The sequence below is a fragment of the Moschus berezovskii genome, chromosome 15 (genome assembly GCF_049115385.1).
Source record: "Moschus berezovskii isolate FMDL1 chromosome 15, NW_MosBer_1.0, whole genome shotgun sequence".
NCBI classification, from domain to species: Eukaryota; Metazoa; Chordata; class Mammalia; order Artiodactyla; family Moschidae; genus Moschus; species Moschus berezovskii.
In genome coordinates, this window is record NC_142474.1 from 40,623,542 (window position 1) to 40,647,900 (window position 24,359).

Genomic DNA, 24,359 nt, shown 5'->3' on the forward strand with positions numbered 1-24,359 from the left:
CAATGAACACCCAGGACAGATCTCCTTTAGGATGGACTGGTTGGATCTCCTTGCAGTCCAAGGAACTCGCAAGAGTCTTCTCCTACACCACAGTTCAAAAGCATCAATCCTTCAGCACTCAGCTTTCTTCACAGTCCAACTTTATCATCCATACATGACCACTGGAAAAACCATAGCCTTGACTAGACGGACATTTGTTGGCAAAGTAATGTCTCTGCTTTTTAATATACTATCTAGGTTGGTCATAACTTTCCTTCCAAGGAGTAAGCGTCTTTTAATTTCATGGCTGCAATCAGCATCTGCAGTGATTTTGGAGCCCCCCAAAATATAGTCTAACACTGTTTCCACTGTTTCCCCATCTATTTGCCATCAAGTGATGGGACCAGATGCCATGATCTCAGTTTTCTGAATGTGAACTTTAAGCCAACTTTTCCACTCTCCTCTTTCACTTTCATCAAGAGGCTTTTTAGTTCCTCTTCACTTTCTGCCACAAGGGTGGTGTCATCTGCGTATCTGCGGTTATTGATATTTCTCTCGGCAATCTTGATTCCAGCTTGTGCTTCTTCCAGCCCAGCGTTTCTCATGATGTACTCTGCGTATAAGTTAAATAAGCATAGTTGGCGTCCATAGTTTTACAGAATAGAAGGAGATTAGATCTACTCACTACAGAGAAGGGAGGTCTGTGCCTTTTCCCAGACGAATCTTGCTGTTTCTATGCCAACCAGTCCGGTATTGCCCAAGGAGCTACAAAAAACCTTTCAGATACAGCCTGATGAATCCGCCAGAGATTAAACAACTCCTGGAAGTCATGATTAACAGATTGGAATTGGATGCCTTGGGTTTTACGCCTTCTCAGACCATTTATTTTTATTATCCTCCTACAAACCTTTGAACCTTGCTTGTTTAATCTTTTCCAGGGATTCCTCCAAGACCAAATCCGAGTCACTTCCCGAGACCAAGTCAAGACTGTTCTTTTCCTTGAGACCCTGACAACTAGAATAGAAAATCAACACTACAGGCCTTAGACTTCCTCTCAGACCACAAACCTCTGACCCTCATTTATCAGCACGAAGAAGCCCTGAGCATTAGCAATGCCTACCTCTCTTTCTCTTTTTATATATATTCTTTAGGTTCTGAAATGAAGGAAAGATACATGGCTCAAAATAGCCTGGAGTTAAAACTCCCCTCCAGGTCCTCCCCACCATTCTATGCAAAACAAAGAACTCTCTCACTGGAAGGGGAAAAAAAATTGACATTAAAGTTGATTGCGTCCAGCTCCCAGCCTGTCCAGCCTCTGGCTGATCTCCAGAATTCCTTGCCCAGCCACTTAAGAGATAACTACTCTAAACAACCTTGAAGAAGAACAGGCCCCCTTAAGACAGTGGCTTTCCACATACATGCTTATATATACTTACTCTTTTCTTGGGTTAGTGTAGCAGCTCACTAATCTGACTGCTGCCCCTTAATGCCTCATTAAGGGTGATCTATTCCTGTAAAGTGCCAGTCTCATTCTTTTTCTGAACCTCACCTTCTCAAACTCCCTTACCCTAAAAGCAGATATCCCATTGGTGCACAGCAGTTCTCTCCTATCATTTTCCCATCACCTCATTGTCAGGACCTTGTAGCCCATGTTTCTCTGGGTCATGTCTTCTTGGAAGGAGGAACTATTTTTGAATTGATGAAATGTTCAGGGAAAGCACTCCCATTACAATCAACCTCAAAACAAAGAGGCTGACAGTCAGTGTTCTAAACAGCCAAGTTTTACCTCTTCTGCCAAGCTAGGAGAGAGATGGAAACTGGAGAGGATCCCAGAGTAATCTGTAGGTGACTACATGATATCAGACCATGATCCAGAGTGAAGACTGAAGGCTTTCTCCCTTGTCATGAGGAATGTTTCTAGACTGATTAGAAAAACGAAGGAAGCCCTCCAGAGTCATCAAAACTCAATGTCTTGATAACCCACGTCGGTTTCCATTCACAGTCTGTCTATTCTCCTTTGAATCCTCAACCTCAAACCACTTATTGTTACCTTCTCAAGTGCACAAAGTGAAAGAGGAGAGTGAAAAGGTTGGCTTGAAGCTCAACATTCAGAAAACAAAGATCATGGCATCTGGTCCCATCACTTCATGGGAAATAGATGGGGAAACAGTGGAAACAGTGTCACACTTTATTTTTCTGGGCTCCAAAATCACTGCAGATGGTGATTGCAGCCCCGAAATTAAAAGATGCTTACTCCTTGGAAGGAAAGTTATGACCAACCTTGTAACGTATTAAAAGGCAGAGACATTACTTTGCCAACAAAGGTCCATCTAGTCAAGGTTATGGTTTTTCCAGTGGTCATATATGGATGTGAGAGTTGGACTATGAAGAAAGCTGAGTGCCGAAGAATTGATGCTTTTGAACTGTGGTGCTGGAGAAGACTCTTGCTAGTTCCTTGGACTGCAAGGAGATCCAACCAGTCCATCCTAGAGGAGACCAATCCTGGGTGTTTGTTGGAAGGACTGATGCTGATTCTGAAGCTTCAATACTTTGGCCACCTCATGCAACGAGTTGACTCACTGGAAAAGACTCTGATGCTGGGAGGGATTGGGGGCAGGAGGAAAAGGGGACGACAGAGGATGAGATGGCTGAGTGGCATCACTGACTCGATGGACATGAGTTTGAGTGAACTCCGGGAGTTGGTGATGGACAGGGAGGCCTGGCGTGCTACGATTCACGGGGTCACAAAGACTGAGACATGACTGAGTGACTGAACTGAACTAAACTAAGTGCACAGATGCCAAATTCCATACAGGAGAGAAGTGATGGTCATTAAGTTCCAGACACTGGCATTTGCATCCATTACCTGTTGCTCCACAGATTACACAGGCTGCTTTCTTTTTCTTCTGCTTTCTTGGGTCATCAATAATACCCCAACCGCAATGACCGACTATTAGGAAGCAAGCTGTAGGAGAAGCAATGTTAAGGCAGTGCCCACCGAGTCAGAACAGAATTGAAGCCAGGTAGCATGTACTTCTACCAAAGTTAATTATTGTAATAATAAAGATCATTAATTTCTTGCAAAATTTAAACTTATGTTTAACGAGTAGATATATAAATTCTAGATACACTTACATTATTGCAAATTATTACAAGACAATGTCCAGAAATTATTAACCATGTGTTAGACTAGAAACCTCAACATACCAGTCGCTTTCTTATTTTTCCAATGATGCAGCCTCTTCTTGACCAAACATTATTTTAAACAGTTAGTTGTCTCACACTACACTACACACACACACACGCACACAAATTTTTATTTAGTTAAATTTTTATTTTATAATGGAGTATAGCCAATTAACAATGTGATAATTTCAGGTGAACAGTGAAAGGACTCAGACATATATATACATGTGTCCATTCTCCGGGAAACTCCCCTCCCATCCAGGTTGCCACATAACATTGAGCAGAGTTGCCTGTGCTATGCAGGAGGATCTTGTTTGTTATCCTTTTAAAATATAGCAGGATGTACATGTCAATCCCAGACTCCCTGACTATCCCTTCCCCACCACCACACTTTCTACCTGGTAATCATAAGATAGTTCTCTAAGTCTGTAAATCAGTTTATGTTTTTATAACAATTTAAAAGAATGATTATTGAACATTTTTTGAAATGTTAACCCTTAATAAGAAAGTAAAACTTCAAATTGAAAGAAAGTTTGCTTTTTTTACCTTTTTTTCCCATGAGAAAAAAATCTTGTTTCTTCTTCACTGATTTATAAGAACATTCAATCCTGACAAGAATGCAATCCTGAAAAAGGTAACAACAACAAAAAAAGACACTCTAGGGGTTAATTATTAATAGTTTTTGCAGTGTGCGAACAGACTGGGTGGCGGGGCTTATATTTTTCACCCAGTATATAACTTTTTAAAGAACTATCACAATGTAACTCCCCCAAATGATAAATATTTTATTTAATTTATTCTCTTTCTCAACATTATCCATAAAAGAAAAACCGGTTAAGGAAAAGTTAAATTATAATAAAATTGGGAGGAGTTAGGAAAATTATGACACAGTGAGTGATACAGTGGAATTTTCTGAAGCCAATTAAAATTTAACACGTACAGTGATATCAGCAAAATGATGAACTGGAAATTGCTGAATTCTCCCATGGAAAGGTAAGATAAAAAACAAAAACTAAGTGAAAAATCTCTTAGGAAATTTGGAAAAGAATCAAACAAAGATCTTCAGAAATAAAGTGAATATGTAATTAAGAGAAATCCGGAAAAGAGTGGAAGGATATTTTTTTGCATGTTTCTTTAAAATTTTTTTTTAGTTTTTTTAATTCGAGGATAATTGCTTTACAATGTTGTGTGAATCAGTTGTAGGTATACATATATCCCTTCCCTCTTGAGCTTTCCTCCCACACCCTTATCCCACCCTCTAGGTCATCGGAGAAGTCAATGGAAAGCCACTCCAGTACTATTGCCTAGAAAATCCCATGGATGGAGGAGCCTGGTATGCTGCAGTCCGTGGGGTCGCTAAGGGTCGGACACGACTGAGCGACTTCACTTTCACTTTTCACTTTCACACATTGGAGAAGGAAATGGCAACCCACTCCAGTGTTCTTGCCTGGAGAATCCCAGGGACGGGGGAGCCTGGTGGGCTTCCGTCTATGGGATCGCACAGAGTCGCACACAACTGAAGTGACTTAGCAGCAGCAGGTCATCACAGAGCACTGCGCTGAGCTCCCTGTGCTATACAGCAGCTTCCCACTAGCTATTTTACACGTGGTAGTGTATATAAGTCAATGCTACTCTCAATTCATCCTGCCATCTCCTTCCCCCATGGTGTCCACAAGTGCATTCTCTAAGTCTGCGTCTCTATTCTGTGATTTCCTTGTGTTTTTATTCACACTCATCTCTCCCCTGACTTGTATAGTAGAGTCTTGATCTGTAAAGGGCAGCAGGTCAGCTCTCTGCTGCCTCCCTCAAACCAGAGTGATCACAGAAATCCTTGTGTGCAATGTTCCAACCTATGTAGGGGCTGCCTGGAGACTGGTGTCTGTTCCACTTAACTCTGAGCTTAAGGTGAAGAGCATCTGGAATGGCTATTACAACTACAGAATTCTGCCTTTAGAATGTTCTATTTTTAACTTTTGCCATTTTAATTATGATGTGTCTTGGTGTGGGCCTCTTTGGTTTCATCTTGCTTGGGACCCTCTGTTCTTCCTGCACCTGGATAGCTTTTACCCTTCTCAGGTTTGGAGATCTTTCTACCATAATTTCATCAAATATGTTTGCTGCATCTGTCTTTTTTTCTCTTTCTAAGACCTCTATAATGCAAATGCTAGTGCACTTGATGTTATCCTAGAGATCCCTTAAGTTGTTCTCATGAAAAAATTTTTATTCTTTATTGCTGTTCTTATTGAGTGATTTCCACTATTTCTGACTTCCTGGTTGCTAATGCATTCTCTTGTATTACCTAACCTGTTACTGATTCCTCCTGGTGTATATTTCATTTGTTACTATGTTCTTCAGCTCTGATCAAGTCTTTTTAATATTTTCTAGTTCTTTGAAGTTCTTATTGTATTCCTCTATTCCACATATTCAGTGGGCACCTTTATTACTATTGTTTTGAGTTTTTTTCAGGTAAAGTATTTATCTCTCTTTCAATAGGTTAGTTTATTTTTTTTTATAATGTGGTTTTATCTTGGTCTTTCACTTGGGATGTGTGTGTGTTTTTCTTCTAATCTGTTTAGTCTTTTCTGTTTGTCTCTGTGAGGTTAAGCAGTTACCTAGTCCAGAGTCTGGGCTTCCCTTGTAGCTCAATTGGTAAAGAATCTACCTGCAGTGCAGGAGACCCAGATTCGATCCCTGGGTTGGGGAGATCCCTGGAGAAGGAAATGGGGACCCACTCCAGTATCACTGACTGGAAAATCTCATGGACAGAGGAGCCTGGTGGGCTGCAGTTCATGGGGTCTCAAAGAGTTGGGCACGACTGAGCGACTAACACTTCCTTACTTAGTCCAAAGTCTAAAGGGATGTCCTTTGTGTGGGACACCCACACAGGGTGTCTCTGGGTGGCCTGCCAGTGACCAGTGACTTTGGTGAGTGAACAGAATCGGAGGCCATGTCTCCCTAAGGTGAGCTGGCAGCTGCTATTTCCATGGGAGATAGGACTTGAATCAGGATGAGACAGGGGTGAGTTGAGGCTTATTCTGGGCTCAGTGGTGATTGGTGACTGTTGGAGACAGGACTGGGGCTGGAGACACACTTCTGAGTTGGCCCCACTTTCCCCAGTGTCTGTGATGGCCAAAGGCCATCTCCCCCTCAGTAGGCATCAGTGCCAAGCAAGAGCATCTGGAGGAGAAGCCTGTGCAGGGGGGATGGCCTGGACTGAGGTGGTCCTGCAGGCTGGTCGGAGCATCAAGCAGTGCCAGTCAGTTGCCCTATGGACTTGAGAGCAGTCACATGTGCACACGCTCTTGCAAAGTAGAGTCTTGGCTCCTTGCACCCTCTGGTAAAGCCCCATGAGGTTTCAAATGAGTCAAGGGGGCTTGTCTTCCCAGGGCCAGTCCTCAGACCTGGGATGCCTAACATGGGTCTTATACCCCTCGATCTTTAAGAACAATCTCTGAGCCTGTTGATACTTCACCTCTTCTGTGTCACCTGCTAGGGGTGTGTCTTGGCTAGATTTCTTCTCCAACCTGCCAGCTAGACTCTGTGAGTTCTTTCTTGATGGCCTCAGGTGTAGAAGAGCCACTACTCTTCTGCTACTCTTCAAATATTTTGCAGCAAGAGTTACTCTATATATAGTGATATATTTTTTCTTTTTTTGTTGCACAGCTCAGCTTGGGGAATCTAGTTACCCAACCAGGGATTGAACCTATGCCCCCTGCAGTGGAAGCATGGATTCTTAACCACTGGACCACCAAGAAAGTCTCCAACTCTGCCTTTTAATCCCCTCCCAAGCATCCTCGCTTTGAAGTCTTTATTATTTCACATACACAAAAAGGAAGAAGCCTTAAACTAGATACACAGTTTTTAATTAGCTCCACCAATCATAACAATTCTCTCCACACCCCAAGAATCAGTAAATCCTGATAGAACCATGATGGATCACTCACAATCAGTATTCTTCGGAAAATGGATAGTCAGGGTGATCAGCAAGGCTGAAAGAGAAGGAGGGATGTTAATTTATTAATTCTGTATCACGTGGCCAAGGAGAGTGCTTCTCTGTGGATGTAGCCAGGATAGTCTAAACATCTCAGTCTACAACCACATCCCACCTTCTACCCCAGGCACCCGGTCCATGTGTGGACGGGGCCTGTGTGTCTGATTCCCACAGTCACAAGCAATATAAACATCACAGTGATATTTACCTTGATTGTAATTACAGTTTATAAGAAGGTCTGAGAACTATAGGTAAAACATTAAGGTCCTTTCAGCCCCAGGTGGAACATATGGTCCTGGGTGGTGATGATGATGATTTCACTAACAATTGTGCAGATCTTTTTAACACATCCATTCAACAAGTAAGTACTGAGCACCCCCCAAAATCGAGGGCATTCCATTAAGAAACCTCTGATCTCTTGAGATGTCATGGATGCATAAGCAACAATACTGATAACTATTTTCTTAATTTACAATAGATTAAAACAGTGCTCAATTAATAATTAGTATTACTGCTGCTTTCCTTTTTCCCCTATGTTTTTACTTTTCTTCCTAAATTCATTCCTTTCAATTTATTACATTAAAGAGTACATTCTGAGCCATTCCATATGCCAAGAGTTATGCTGTTGACTTAAATCCACAAACAGGAGTAAGTCCAGGCACTGAGAGCCTGATGAAGGTGAACACAGAAGTGTACTGAAAAGTTTTTGAGTACAGAAAAGTAAATTTCCATCTTTTTGTTTTCATTTGTAATATCCTTTTTCAGAATCACGATATAACTTTACAAACAGGAGACAAAGTTTTGACATCTTTCATTTAAAACTAAATCTTCCTTTTACTAATAATTTGTATTACCTTCTCTCTAAACTCTCTTCTAATATCTCTCTGTTTGATTAGCCTTCTTTCTCTTCAATCTTGACATACTCCTGCAGTAATTAGGCAGCTGGAATTTCATGTTAGTGACTAAGTCAAAGTTAAGGAGTTAGGGGTTCCCTAGGGGATGATCCCTGATGAACAAAGGCAACACTGGAGTGAATCTTGACTCAAGAAACCAGAGAGACCCAGACGATCTTACTTGGGTGTGCCCTGCTAAGGACATGGTCATCACTAACTGGAGGGTCAATTAAGCTCATGATCTCCTTGTAATTCAGTTTTGTGAGATTATAAGGATGAAGACATGGGATTTGTAATAGGGGGAAAGGGCCAATAAAGAGATCTATTTGAAAGAAATGGATGGTGTCTTGGTAAAGAAAGGCTCATTAGAGAGAAAATTCACCAGACACTTAGGGAAGGGGGTGGAGGCCAGGCCATGTGACCTCTCAGTATTGATACATTTTGCCTTTCATGAGACTTTCCTCCATAAAAAATATCAACAATATATTTTACAATTGTGTTAGGCATAAACACAAATGTAGTCCAAGCTGGATTCATTATTACATAGTCATTATTAATCATTTTCTCCCAATTTTATAAAAAGTTTAAGATAAAATATGTTCACAGGTTCCTAAAAGAATAGTGGGCTGCAGGCAGAGTCCCCTCTATGTCGCCTGGATTCCTGGGCCCTGAGAGGAGGTACATCTGGCACAGGGATTAGGGGCACAAAGTAATGAATTCACCACCATGTCAAATCTGGGGATTTTACTTATGGGCTGTTTTGGGCCCCAGTCACATTTCTGTTGGTCAGAGATGGAGCCCTGGAGGAAACCTTTGGCCTGAGGTCTGCAGGAAGCTCTAGGTTTACAACTACTCTGAAAACCAGGACTGTCTTCTGAGAATTATCTTTTAAAAAGCTTAGATCCCCTGCTGACCTGCCTGCTACAGTGTAGCAGTGTGAAGAAAACAGTGTATGTGTGAAGTATACACAAGTCACTTACAAGACTAAATCATAATATCGTATGTTACTGTTGAGGCCATCAATTGCTTTCATGTCTTCCGGAGTCAATTCAAAGTCGAGAACCTGGAATAAAGGAAGAATCACACTGACCTCTCCCCCAAGGAGCTTGCCTCCCCCTGGGGACTGGAGAACTTCCCAGCTGGATGGAGACAAGAATCAGGGACAGGGAAGCCGTGTCCATCTTCAGCTTCCTGATTAACAACCTGGGACCCTCTGCAGAGTTCTCACTTCTCCTTTCTATAACCACTACTTTTCTGCTCCAGTTCTCAGACAGACACACACACACACGTTGCAAGCCTTCAATCCCCTATCTTTCTACGTGAATTTCTTTTGACAGTAGACAAGCAAACAAAAATCAACTTTTTTGCAAACAAAGGCACTGTTGGACAACCTGGACAAAATATGTGCACTCGACCCAACACAACTGTTTTTTTCCTTCTCAACATTCCCTAAAATATGCCACAGCATAGAGCTTAAGCAAGGATGTGAAAACCTAATCAAGAATCTGATACAAACTTATTCATTACCTATGAATACATCTAAAACGTTGATATGTACACGTCTCTGTGAGAAAGTTATGAAATGCATTTAAAATATTAAAGAATACTTAAATAATTAGAAATGCATATCATAGTCACAAAATGGAAATGTCAGTTTCGTACAGAAATCAGTTTCTCCAAAGTGAGAAATGCAATGTGAACCAAAGTCTTGAAGAGTTATTCTTTTTTAAAAAATTTATTTATTTTAATTGGAGGCTAATTACTTTACATTATTGTATTGGTTTTGCCATACATTGACATGAATCTGCCCCGGGTGTACATATGTTCCCCATCTTGAACCCCCCTTCCTTCTTCCCTCCCCATCCCATCCCTCTGGTTCATCCCAGTACACCAGCCCTGAGCATTGATACTAAATTTTATGTAAAAGAACAGCTAGTCAAGAGCAGTGAAGACATACTTAAAGGAAAAAAAATGAATTCTATTTAAAGCAAGATTATTTTCCATTATAATAAAGTAGTACAGAGAAGTAAATAGTTAAATAGGACAGAGAGAGGCCAGAAATGTACTTATGGACATTTGATACATGACAGAGTTGACAGTGAAAATCTGTGGGAAAATACTGATACATAGATTTCTGTTTAACTATATGTATATTCCTTTTCATGTCATATTCAAAAATCAGTTTAAGTGTGTTACAGATCAAGTCTTGAGTGTAAACAAAAAACCAGTTTATCAGGGATCATTTCCTTTACTCTTGACTTAGTTTGACCTGTAACTTCCACTGGACAGTGCTATTTCCCAGAAGTGGTGAGTCAGATCTGAGCCCAGACAGGAAGAGAATTTTTCCCCACTCACTGACAGGGGTTAATAGTGCTGTGATGAGATAAAGACCAAGTAGGCTGACAACAGTCTAGCCAAATATATATGAAAATATATACAGAGAAGAATGCAGTCTTCTCTGACAACAGCCTCATCCACCTGCTAAAGCAGAACTGCCGAGCAGCTCTGCACTGAACTACAAATGTCCAAAAGAGCTCAGCCAAGAAGACAACAGCTTAGCTGAGTGCTCATTGATTGTGAAACCACAGAATCAAGAGACGCATAAATGATCTCTGCCTTACTAAATGGGGGAGATTTCCTATACAGCTATGGCTAATGGTTTAACATAAAAATAAAAGATGTACAATCTAATAAAAATGTACAAAGTCATGAAGAGGAACTTCACAAAGGCACAAATTGAAATGCATGAAAATGAAACTGCATTAATATTCAGAGAAATGTAAAATAAAACCATGATGAATTGGTTCAGGATGACTGCTCTCACTCATGTGTCCCCAAATTCATATGTTGTTAACCTTACCCCTACTGTGATGGTGCTAGAAATGGAGCTTTTGAGGGGTGATTAGATCATGATAGTGGAGCTTTTATGAATGAGATTTTAACAGCATCATATTCATATAAGAGACTTGAGAGAGCTCTGTTGCCCCCTCCACAATGTTAAGATACAAGGAAAAGCCTGTGACCTGGAGGAGAGCCCTCACCTGATCACCCAGGCACCCTGACTCCAGTCTTTCACCTTTCGAACTGTGAGGAATAAATTTCAATTTTTTTTCTATGCCAATCAACCTGTGGTTTTTTGTTAGAGCAGCCTAAACAGTTTAAGAAAATCACATAATGCAATTTTGTCAATTGAAAACAAAGAAAATAAGATGTCATTAGCACAAGGTGACAGAATAAATTGCAGACGTAATACTGGATCTAAAATATCTATTTTCTGTCCTCTCCAGCCATGTCACCTCTCCTGTTGCCACATCAGGAGGAGAAAACCACTGGAAATACACAAAAGGCATTCATTCATGCACAGGAAAGAACAGGTAACTCACTTTGACTCAAAAATAGTCTGAAAGCTGGACAAAAATGACCCTTGTGAAGGATATTCCTTAGGAGCCCTCTGCCTACAGCCCCACTCATCACCTGCATGTTCTCTTTGATCCGCTTCCTGTTGTAACTCTTGGCCAGAACCACAATCCCACGTTGTATCTGGTAGCGAAGGGCAACCAGAGCTGGGGTTTGCTTGTGCTTTTTGGCAATGGCACAAAGAACCGGGTCCTCCAAAAGAATAGGGTAGTTCGGGTTCACCCTGGAAGGAAATTAAGAAATCCTGAGGAGCTGAGAGTGAGTACTCAGTTTCTAAGAGGTTTCTCAAAGAGACCAAGTAGGTCCACTCTAGACTAGTGCTTCTCAAAGTGTGGTCCAGGGACCAGCAGCATCAGTTTCACCTGGAGTCTTGTTAGAAATACAGATCCCATGGCTTAACTGCAGACAAACTGAATCAGAAACTCCACTCTGTCACCTCCCAATCTGTGTTTACAAAGCTCTCCTGGTCACCTGGTGTATGCTGAGTTGAGATCAAAGCTTCCACAGCTGTGGTTTTGTTCTTGTACATTTCAGGGGTTGTTTTTCCTCTCCAATCATAGCGCCAAAGTAATTACAAGAGCATAAAATGAGAAGGAAAAGACTGGGATATTTTTTAGTTTGACTTTCTCAGTATTGATAACAATTGAGTAGTCTCATAGTAACTATTCTTTTCATCACTATTTACAGTGTTCAGTGCTTGTACAGATGTTTACAAAAATGGTTCAAATTGTAAATTTTTCGATCATCATTGACCTGGGAGGTTTATTATCTGGACTTTAGATATAAGGTAAGGGAAGTTCAGACAGTCTTTTTCTAGCAATGTGTTCATTAGTTAATAAGTAAGTAAATCATGAATTAAGCTTATGTCTTAGATCTCAACTGGGGGATTATGTATAGATTTTAGTGCAGTCACTCATTATTGATTAATCTACAGCAAGACCCATATAATGTAAAAAAATAATTGGTTGGGTGATGAGAAGACACAAGAAAAGGCTCTTCCATTTCCCCTCTCTACCCCCTGCCAGTTGAAACCACTGAGTACAACATAACAAAATATATTTCATGAAAAATTGGATTTTAGGTAAACTCTCTGTTATATTCATTAGTGTTCATTACCAATTTTTCAATCGTTGGGATCCCAGAGCACCATAAGCAACAAGAACAATATCATGTGACTTGCAGAACTCCAATAGTTTGTTCTGATTGAGATAAGGGTGACATTCCACCTGTAGAATGCCAACATAGAAGAGTGTCAGGTTATATAGGAAGGTGATATCAATATGACAGAGAAAGGCAAAATGTTTAAAACATCTAAAGAAAAAAATAAACTATGGAACATTAAATTGGAACTGAAAATATCAAGCAATTTTTTTAAAGAAATACATATTATATCTCTATTCCCGAAAACAGAAAAAGTAATAACATTCCTGAGAACAAGCAACTCTAGGGACCAGAACTCAGTTACTAAATATACTACCAGAGGATATACCTAACTCCAGATCTGGGACAAGAAAACAACTGTTTGTGTCTTGGACATAAAATCTTGCAAAATGCAAGAATTTTCTCTAAGATACATGAATAAATGTCTGCAAGACAAAAGAACCAGATTGATGGGTTCCCATTGGTAACATCTGAGTAGATTTTAACACCAAAGGGAATCATGACTGAGAGAAAATGTAGCACACAGAGTCAACAAAAATCCCTAAGAGAGAGAGAAAGAGCAAAAACGTTTCCCTCTGTGGATGATTATTATGAAAACTCCTTTCTCAGAAACTGACAATTAAAGGGAAGAAGGGAAGTTTTTGCCTTGTCTTATAGGAATAGGTGTATTTTATCCTGACTTAATGACGGAATTTTATTTTTACAATAAAATGTCAGGTAAGAAGGTTAAAAAGTGTTTACATTGAAAATATTTAAAACTGTCCCAACAAAATAATTAATTCAGGTGAACATCATTGATGGGTTCACAACCATTATATGAAAATTTGGGGGAAATTGAAATTCCTCTGATGGCAATTATTATCCAGTAGATGACTAGGTAATTTCAACATGGAAATACACATTTCCAAATTAAAAATCTAGCTGCCAGTAGCTTTACTAGGAGAACAAAAATGCCATCATCACAGTGGGACAAGTGGTCATCACGTGCTTCCTGGTGGGTGCCATATGAAGGGCACAGTGTGCAAAGGACATATCCCCAAAATGTATACATTTATGAGCATGAGTAAGGGGTTCAGATCTATCTTTTAATTTACAAGAATTGAGAAGCAAATTAATAATACAAGATGATAGTCTGATAAATCTATTATATTTGTCAAAAAACTGTTTGGATAGCATGGTTATAAAATATAATTGAGTGACCATGACAGGTTAAAAGAGCTTGAGATACATGACTCAGAGTGACATGTGAGCCACAATGAGATCAGTTCAACCTAAATTACACATGTAAATATATATATATATATACACACATACACATCTGCCAATGTGGGAGGGAAAATATGGGTGTCCTTGATTGTACCCTTAACTTTTCTAATATCTGAAAATTTTCACAATGAAAACTTGGAGGCAAAATTAATGCTAAAATCACAATAGTTTTGAAGCATTTTTAATTTAGATTATTGATTATACATATATGCTGTGCTGTGCTTAGTTGTTCAGTCATAGAGACCCCATGGACTGTAACTTGCCAGGATCCTCTGTCCATGGGGATTCTCCAGACAGGAATACTGGAGTGGGTTGTCATTCCCTCCTCCAGGGGATCTTCCCAACCCAGGTATCAAATCCAGGTCTGCCGCATTGCAGGCAGATTCTTTACCATCTGAGCCACCAGGGAAAGCTGAAGAATATTGGAGTGGGTAGCCTATCCCTTCTCCAGGGGATCTTTCCTACCCAGGAACCAAACCAGTGTCTCCTGCTTTGCAGGTGGATTCTTTACCAGTTGAGCTACTAGGGAAACCCATATATATATATCCTGAATTTTACAAGCTACATTTTCTGTAGAAGACTCTTACTCCTTGACTTCAGATTGTACCTTATAGACATTGTTGTTGTTTAGTCATTAAGTCGTGTTTGATTCTTTAGTGGCCCCATGGACTTCCCAGGCGAGAATACTGGAGTGGGTTGCCATTTCCTTCTCCAGGGCATCTTACCAACCCAGGGATTGAACCAGAGTCTCCTGCATTGGCAGGCAGATTCTTTACGCTGCACCACCAAGGGAGCTTGTGGACTTACATTATACGAAACACAACAGTTGCAGAAAGACAGATGTTAATACCTAAATTGGTCAAACTCACAGAATTTAAGAGTAATGTGATAGTCACCACGAGGGTGCGGGGAGTAGGGAGAAATCAGTATTTCCTATTCATAGGTACCAAGTCTCAATTATATAAGATGAATAAACTCTAGAGACTTACTGTACAGCATTGTCCCTATGCTTAAAATTATTGTATTATACAATACAATACAATGAACTTAAAGTACATTGTAATATGCAGTGTTATATACTTAAAATGTTTTTAAATGAATATTAACTTTTCTTACAGCAATAAAGTAAACATATAACAAAAATATGAGTACAGAATCAAACAAAGAAAAATGTATTTGAACAGTTAATTTTATGATAGACATCAATGGTAGAAAAAAATCAAGACTGAGTAAATCACAGGGTGTGCTCTAATTCCGGACTATTTCATCTACTGTTAGTATTGCTGTAAGATGCTGATTTCACTTTATAACCTGAATGATTTTCATAACCTCCAGTAAATTTTTCTGTACTATGCTTCATGTTGAAGACCCATAAGCACAGAGACACCAAGACTAAGGATTTGGGTATCCAAACCCCACACAAACTCTTAACACTTGTCTCAGCTGATTTATCTCTATTTACTTCCTATTCCATGTTTTAATGATCTTTCTTCCAGTACACATTTCCCTCTGAGGCACTTTTACCATCTGGTTTCTGGAGATCTTTTCAGCTCAGGGAAACACCTCCTTCCTCTAAGTTCTGGGGAACTAGCCTAACCCCCTTCACCTCCATTACCTTCCCTCAGTCCTCACCACAATTTAGCAGGAAGCCATCCCCAGATTTTCCACCCAGACTTTATCAGACAGAGATACCTTTTTGGGTTCTATTCACATTATCCAGACAGAGGCTCTGATCTCTAGAATCATCTGCCCACAAAGGTCAGATGAACAGGAGGGGAGGACAGACAGACATCAGGCTGAAGTCCAAGAAGGAGGTTCTGAAGAACAGGAGGGAGAGGAGCCTCACCTGGTTGCAGACGGGCTTGTACTTGAGTCCCGGCTTATTCAGAATCTTCTCCAGCTGCTTGTGGTTGAAATTGGACACCCCGATGGACTTGGTCAGCCCTGCGTCCTTACACTTCTCCAGGGCCTGGGGAGGGAGGGGTAGTAAGTAAGCTGTCAATTTATTCAATTTATTCATGAATGATCAAGAATAAAAGTTGGAAAAAATCTGTAAAAAGTGTCTTATGTCAAGAATTGACATTTATTTTAAGAAAGAAAAAAGGAGAAGAAGGTCATGACACAAGAATTAACCATCTCCTCCTTGGAAAACCCTGAAGAAGACATATCACATGGAAGGAAACAGATGCCTGGCTTCACCGTCCCAGATTCTGTTCTTTTCTATGAACATTTCAGCAATGGTTTCCTCCCCACAATCCCAGCATCCCAGTCCTTAGATTCATGAACTGCTGAGTCTGATGGTCCACAGCCCATTCTCACAGGTGGAAGAAATGAAGGAGGTTCCCCCTCTTCTGGCTCCTCCCCTGGTTCTCTCCTCCCTGGACTCACCTCCCACGTGTGACATAAATCTACAGAGTCATATATCATTTTTCCATTTTCATCTTTTGGCAAAAGTTCCTCTCCTGGCTGGAATAGAAGAAGTCATTTTAGAGATGTCACAAAATAATTTCTCCATTATTCATCCTATCAGTCACATCTAGGACCAGGACATTAACCTCCATAAGATGGGTTTACAACATTCCATATCTCTTACACTTACCATATGTTTTAATAAATAGAACTTTCCTAGGTCCTAAAGGGGACTCATTGTGACTGAAGTAAAGAATGGCAATGTTACATGGCTTTATTTCCAGAATAAAAATTGCAATCTTGACTTAGATGTGATAGAGTTTCTTTTTCTCTCTGAGCATCTGATAGCCCTAGGGCAGACACATGAACCAACAAGACTCTCCTTAGGTTGACATGGGATGTGAAAGATCCAGACATGCTCTTAAATGTTCATGACCATGAGCCTTGAACGAATCAAGGTTAATTTACCACTGATGGAAAATGTTGATATAAAAATAAAGCCAACCAAGAGTAATGGAAAGTTAAGTGGTAGGGGGAAAAGGAGACACTTCTGAAGAGTACTGCAAATCCTTAAATCTTTCATAGCTGGGCCTTGCCATCTACATAAACCAATAAACTCTTCTGCATAGGATGGCTTGGCTTGAGTTGATTTCTGCAACTTAAAATCAACCTAGAACTCTGAGACAATCTAGAGGGATAGGTTGGGGAGAGAGGTGGGAGGGGGGGTTCGGGATGGGAGGGACACATGTATACCTATGGCCTATTCATGCTTCTGTATGGCAAAACCATCACAATATTGTAAAGTAATTAGCCTCCAATTAAAATAAATAAATAAGTAAAAAAGAAAAAGTTCTAAGTAATACAGTTCTTAATGGCTAAGTGCAGTCCACAGACCTCATCATGAAGACAGGCAACAGAGTAGGCAAAGTCTCCTAAGTCCCAATAAAGGTTTAGACTCACCCAGAGAGAGCACCATCAAATCTGCTTAACTTGAAAGGGTGAAAGATGAGATAAACTCATCTTGTTCAAGTGTAAGAAGTGTCACGCTCACCACAGCTGCACCAAACTCTGTGTTCCTAAAATCCCCAAGGGACTCAAGAGTCATACTCAGTACTGTGTGCAGAACTCACCTATTTCTATTCCCTCAAGTTTTTGAGCAGAGAACATGAGATTGTTGAGCTTTTATCTCTGGGAGGAATGACAAAGAAATTAAAAATTAAAAAAAAAAAAACCTCAGTGAAAAGATAATCATAAATGAGAATTTGGAAATTCTACTCTAGTGAAGAGTATATCCTACTATGAAAAATCTGAAGTCAGTCATCCATGCAGGCTGATAGACATTCTGACACAAGAAATAAAATAGCTGTAATCATACAAATTGCCAACCTTCAGAGCCAGTGGAAAATGAATAATATAGAGATCGACATAGTCCAGTTGAAGATTTTTCAGTGACTTTTCCAAGGCTGGTCGGACCAACTCTGGTTGAAGGAAAGTGGACCAAAGCTGCAGAGATTAAAGAAAGGAAGCTGCATGAAATTAACGTTGTAGGTAATTTTGTTTTTATGCTTTCATCTAAAAATCAGAGATTTTTCCTGATTAGAAATGGATGATCACAGAGGAAAACCACCCTGTTTCTTTTTCAGTTCCATTTTTTATCTAGCCAACCCATGTAAACTTTGTTATTTGATTGAATTTATCATTAGTACATCATTCACAATGGAAGAAAATGATCCAAGAAATAAAAAGTATTATCAAATAACTAGTATACTCATCATCTGAATTATGTTTAATAAAGTTTAAAAGCAGCTCACAAAGTAAATCTAATTCTATCAAAGAATCAATCCTCTTAGGAGTAATTAGAATCTTTTTGTTTATGTAACTGTAGGAAGTGTTTTGAACATATTATTAGGTGCAGAACATAATTCAAGATATTTGGTTAGATCTTATGTAATAAAAAACAGTGCCTCCTATTTCCACCTCTTGGATGGAAGTAAGAACTGAGATTTAGAATTTGAAGACAATTTAGAAAGTTTCCTACATGATAAGGAAAGCTATAATCTAATTATTTCTGTCTGATTCATTCAGTTCAGTTCAGTTGCTCAGTCGTGTCTGACTCTCTGCGACCCCATGAATCACAGCATGCCAGGCCTCCCTGTCCATCACCAACTCCCGGAGTTCACTCAAACTCATGTCCACAGAGTCGGTGATGCCATCCAGCCATCTCATTCTCTGTTGTCCCCTTCTCCTCCTGCCCCCAACCTTTCCCAGCATCAGACTCTTTTCCAGTGAGTCAACTCGTCGCATGAGGTGGCCAAACTATTGCAGTTTCAGCTTTAGCATCAGTCCTTCCAATAAACACCCAGGATTGATCTCCTTTAGAATGGACTGGTTGGATCTCCTTGCAGTATAAGGGACTCTCAAGTGTCTTCTCCAACACCACAGTTCAAAAGCATCAATTCTTCGGTGATCAGCTTTCTTCACAGTCCAACTCTCACATCCATACATGACCATGGGTAAAACCATAGCCTTGACTAGACGGACCTTGGTTTTCAAAGTAATGTCTCTGCTTTTTAATATACTATTAAGGTTGGTCATAACTTTCCTTCCAAGGAGTAAGCGTCTTTTAATTTCATGGCTGCAATCAGCATTTGCAGTTATTTTGGAGCCCCCCCAAAATAAAGTCTGGCACTGTTTCCACTGTTTTTCCATCTATTTCCCATGAAGTGATGGGACCAGATGCCATGATCTTTGTTTTCTGAATGTTGAGCTTCAAGCCAACCTTTTCACTCTCCTCTTTCACTTTCATCAAGAGGCTTTTTAGTTCCTCTTCACTTTCTGCCATAAGGGTAGTGTCATCTGCATATCTGAGGTTATTGATATTTCTCCCAGCAATCTTGATTCCAGCTTGTGCTTCTTCCAGCCCAGCATTCCTCATGATGTACTCTGCATATAAGTTAAATAAGCAAGGTGACAATATACAGCCTTGACGCAGTCTTTTTCCTATTTGGAACCAGTCTGTTGTTCCATGTACAGTTCTGACTGTTGCTTCCTGACCTGCATTCAGTTCAGTTCAGTCGCTCAGTCGTGTCCGACTCTCCGCGACCCCATGAATCACAGCACACCAGGCCTCCCTGTCCGTCACCAACTCCCAGAGTTCACTCAAACTCATGTCCACAGAGTCGGTGATGCCATCCAGTCATCTCATTCTCTGTCATCCCCTTCTCCTCCCGCCCCCAACCTTTCCCAGCATCAGAGTCTTTTCCAGTGAGTCAACTCATCGCATGAGATGGCCATGACCTGCATTCAGTTCAGTTCAGTTCATTTCAGACCTGCTTTAGCCCATACTAAATCACACTACTCTGGTCTAGGCTCAGAAAAATACAGTGACTTTAATTTAAAATTTGAAACAATGATGAGGAAGCCATCATCACTCTCACTTTCTTTTTGGATACCAGATTTAAAACACAAATATGTGTGAAAAAAGTTGTACCAATAAGCAGTGTTCACCAAACAGCTTTTGATCTGACTACATAATTAATGCCTGCACAAAATGACTTGCATACATTGCACACACAATACACACAGCACCTTTGAAGTGTAGAATATGTCTTCTCTCTTCACAGTGCCATCTGCAATCTTGCTCCGAATGGCTTGTCCAACTTGCCCTTCATTTTGGTACAAATGAGCGCAGTCAATATGGCGGAACCCAACCTCTATAGCCAATTGGGTGACCTCCAGAGCTTCACTCTTAGGAACCTACATAAACAACAAAGGTGGTAGTTGAATATTCACATGATGAAGAAACTGCTGATGCACAAGCTTTGATTTTTCCCAAGAAAAATAAACAAACAAAAGCTTTAGTATTTCTTCATGCCTTTGGTTAGTTCTGCATGTGTGGTGCTGAACCCATGATAGTTTACCTGAAATTTCCTGTAAAGTTATTAAATGAATACCCAGGAAGTCTTCAATCCCAGGTGATCAGTGGTTGATCAAAGGCATCAGAGGACCCCAAAGGCCACCTCCAGGTTCAGTGATGTGCTGGAGGAACTCATAAAAGTGAAAAAAGTGAACGTGTTAGTTGTTCAGTTGTGTCTGACTCTTTATGACTTCATGGACTGTAGTCCATTAGGCTCCTCTGTCCATGGAATTCTCCAGGCAAGATCCCCTTCTCCAGGGGATCTTCCTGACACAGGGATCAAACCTGTGTTTCCTGAATTGCAAGTGATTCTTTACCATCTGAGCCATGAATATGATTTATACAGTGAGATATTTTAAGCAAAGTCAACAAGGGTAAAAGTTCATGATACAAAGCATCAAGAAACAAGGTGAAATCTTCTAAGAGTGCTCTATCTACCAATGTAGTCATGCAGAATACACAAAATAAAAACTATAAAAACTATTCAAAGTGTACTAAGTGACTTTTTAAAATGCCTATCCTGGTGGCTCAGATAGTAAAGAATCTGCCTGCAATGCAGGAAATGTGGGTTCCATCTCTGGGTCAGGAACATCCCTTAGAGAAGGGAATGGAAACCCAATCTAGTATTTGTGTCTGGAAAATCCCATGGAGAGAGGAGCCTAGCAGGTTACAGTCCTTGGGTTCACAAAGAGTTGGACACAACTGATGGACTATCACTTTTGCTTTCTTTCCCTGTGTAATGAATATCACAACCAAGCTAGTTAACAGTTCCATCACCTCACATAGTTAACTTTTGTAGGTGTTTGTGAGACCTTTAAGGTCCACTCTCCTGGAAAATCTCAAGAATATAACCCATTATTATTAACAGTAGCCACTGTGCTGTACATCAGGTCTCCAGACTTATTTATCTTACAACTGAAGGCCTTTACCATTTGACCAGCATCTTTCCATTTTTGCCAACTTTATCCCTAGCTCCTGGTCACTGTGATTCTACTCTCTGCTTCTATGAGTTGAACTTTTTTTAATAGATCCTACTCATAGAGAGATCATGCAGTGTTTGTTCTTTATGTCTGACTTATTTTACTCAGCTTAATGTTATCCAAGCTCATCCATGTTGTTATAAATGATGGATAATTTCTTTTATAAGCCTGAATAATATTTTGCTTCTTTTTATGTGACTTGTAATCTTTTCTTTTTCAAGAAGGTGCTTGTCTAACTTCTATCTGTTGGGTCTAGTTCTGGCTTTCCTTAAATGCAGGGGCATTCAGGGATGTGCTGAGGAATGAATTAGTGAGATTCAGTAATAGTTGAATCCTTCCTTCTCTTCTTGCCAGTTTGCACGACAAAGTCCTGTCTTCTGTCTTCAAATTTTCTCTGAATATTTCCTTCTGTTTCATACATAAAAGAAGTGATATTCAAAGTTTAAGGACCAGTCCTTTGTCATACAACTATTCAATACAGACTCTAAAGACAAGATGGGTAGGAAATTTTCTGGATGCCAGTCTAGTAAATTATCCTCTTTGTCCCTCTTACACTCAAGCACTGAAGACCATAGTTAGATTAAAATATATTACAAAGCGAAGAATTGAAACCTTTCCCTGTAAGACTATAGCTTGTCTCCTCAAATGGCACTGAACTTTCCACTAGAAGAAGTTCCCACGCAGAAACAGAAGTACAGAGCAAAGCACAGTTGAAGTGTTTCTTCCCTGTGACCTAGTAGGTATTCCACAGTAGAAAAGCAATTCTCTCCCATTAGTTTTCAGTCACCTCATCTTTAGGAACTTTTACCTCAAATACTTCTCCGGGTCATGTGTTTTTGGAAGGAGGAAACGGTTCTGGAATTAATGAAATATACAGAGAAACTTGGCCATTACAGTCACCCTCAAAGCAAAGCAGCTGACAGTCAGTGTTCTTGACAGTTGAGTCTCACCTCTTCTGATAGCTGGGAAAGAGACAGAAACTGGAGGGGAACCCAGAGTAATCTGCAGGTGAGCACAGCCTCAGACCTTGATGCAGAGTAGAGACTGGATGCTCTCTCCCCTTTCACAGGGCATGGTTCTAGCCTGGTTAGTGGAACCACATGATCCTCCCAGAGTCACACAGGATCTCAGTGCTTGACAACTCAAGTCCCCTCCACTCATGTCACATCCACTACTATTTATGTCAACCTGCAACCACTACTCTTACCTCCTCAGGTGCATAGGTTCCAAATCCCAGGATAGGAATGAAGTGGCCATCATTAAGCTTCACCCTCTGGTATTTGGGATCCATTGCCTGTTGCTCCTCTGAGTAAGCAGACTCTGATTTTTTTCTTCTGCCTTCACAGGTTATAAATAATAGGAAGGTAACACCCTAGCTGCACTGTCCAATGTTAGCATATACATTATAGGAGGAGCATGATTAAACCAATACCCATGGAGTAATAAATAAACAAAGGGTGTTAACTTGTTTGCCTTTTTATCAGAATAATATTCACATTATACAATGATATAAATCATTAATTTCTTGGAAATTTTTACTTTATTTTTTAATAAGTAAATTTTTAATTCTGGATCCACTTACATTATTGTAAATTATTTCATGGTGTTTGCTGAATAATTATTGACCATATGTTAGACTAGAAATCACATGTACCAATTTTTTAATTTTCTAATTATGAGGCCCAATCTTGAGCAAACATCAATTGAAACAATTGTCTATATTACAGTACATACACACACATAGTTATACACAGAATCACAGAATTTAAAGTAATGACTAATAAGGATTTCTCAAAATGCTAACACTTAATAAAGAATGAAAACATCAAATGAATATAAATTTGCCTTTTTATATATCCTAACAGCAAAATTATTTTGCTTATAGATGGGGGTGAAATCCTAAAAATGATGTGAAAATCAGACATTCTGACAAAAGTCTTATTAGAGGTTAGTTATTAATGGTTTTTACTGTGTGCAATATGTTAACAGACTCTCTGTTCAAATCTTTTAGCTAGTTTTGTTTTTCAGTTGATCAGTCATGTCTGACTCTCCGACCCCATGGACTGTAGCATGTCAGGCTTCCCTGTTCTTCACCATCTCCCGGAGCTTGCTCAAACTCATGTCCATTGAGTCAGTGATGCCATTCAACCATCTCTTCCTTTGTCATCCTGTTCTCCTGCCTTCAATATTTCCCAGCATCAGGGTCTCTTCTAATGAGTCAGCTAGTTAGAGAACTTTTAAAATTGCTGTGACGTAAATGATATTTTATATAATTTATTATCTTGCTCAACATTATTCATAAAAGGAAAACCTGTAAACAAGTTAAATTATAATATATCTGGAAGAGTGAGGGAAATCATCAAGTATTGCTACAATGGAATGTTGTGAAGCCAATTAAAATTTAACATGGAAAGTAAAGTTAGCTAAAGAGTAAGCTATGAACTACTGGATTTTCCCATGGAAGCATAAGGAAAATTTTAAAAACTAGCTATAAACTAGCTATACAACCTCACAGGAGCCCTGGGAAAGTCAGAGGAACACCTACAGTGACAAATAAACCAGCTTCCCAGGTGATGGAGTGGTAAAGAATCTGCCTGCAATGCATGAGACACAGGTTCAGTCCCTGGGTCAGGAAGATATCCTGGAGAAGGAAATAAAAACCAGTTCCAGTATTCTTGCCTGGGGAATTCCATGGACAGTGGAGCCTGGTGGGCTATAGTTCCATAGGGTCTCAAAAGAGTCAGACACAACTTAGTGACTAAACAACAACAATAAATGAACACCCAATTAAGAAAAATTCAGAACAGAATGGCAGGAAATTTCATCATGTATTTGCTCACCTGTACCCTTCTTCTGCTTGGGGCAATGCAGTCTTGTTCAGCTCCCAGTTGCCTCCCTCAAACCAGAATGATCACAGAAAACCTTATCTGCAATGTTCCAACTTACTTGGGGGCTGCCTGGAGGCTGGTGTCTGTTTCGCTCAATATTCTAAGCTTAAACTGAACAGCAGCTAGAGTGTCTCATTACACCTGCAGGGGACTATACACATGTGGGGCCAGGGACAAAGGATGAGGGTGGAGACATAGACTAGACCATGTAAAACCGAGTAGAACTTGAGTGTGGATTTGGGGGATAGCATAAGCTGCAGTCCATGGGGTCTC

At 40.0% G+C, this 24,359-nt stretch overlaps 1 protein-coding gene across 2 annotated transcripts; it reads right to left on the minus strand.

Moving 5' to 3' along the window:
- Positions 1 to 7,111: 7,111 nt before the first annotated feature.
- LOC129559618 (aldo-keto reductase family 1 member C3-like) lies at positions 7,112 to 22,504 on the minus strand. 2 transcript variants are annotated; one of them, XM_088844002.1, is made up of 10 exons: positions 22,406 to 22,489; positions 19,891 to 20,058; positions 17,689 to 17,805; positions 16,282 to 16,359; positions 15,740 to 15,862; positions 12,583 to 12,692; positions 11,524 to 11,689; positions 9,035 to 9,112; positions 7,669 to 7,673; positions 7,112 to 7,154 (listed from the first exon to the last, which is right to left on the minus strand). In XM_088844002.1, exons 1-10 carry the CDS (start codon positions 22,487 to 22,489, stop codon positions 7,112 to 7,114), a joined length of 972 nt encoding a protein of 323 aa, XP_088700128.1. The 2 variants fall into 2 exon arrangements, with proteins under 2 accessions (XP_088700128.1, XP_055287529.2); XM_055431554.2 differs by lacking the exon at positions 7,669 to 7,673 and having other exon boundaries at positions 9,030 to 9,112; positions 22,406 to 22,504.
- Positions 22,505 to 24,359: the final 1,855 nt, after the last annotated feature.

Excerpts from the sequence above, each read along its gene's own strand:
- LOC129559618 (XM_055431554.2), bottom strand. The coding sequence starts at position 22,489 with ATGGATCCCAAATACCAGAGGGTGAAGCTTAATGATGGCCACTTCATT. Across the intron at positions 16,360-17,688 it reads ATTTTCCACTGGCTCTGAAG|CCAGGAGAGGAACTTTTGCC; the intron begins GTTGGCAATTTG and ends CTTCTATTCCAG. Across the intron at positions 15,863-16,281 it reads ATTTATGTCACACGTGGGAG|GCCCTGGAGAAGTGTAAGGA; the intron begins GTGAGTCCAGGG and ends CTCCCTCCCCAG.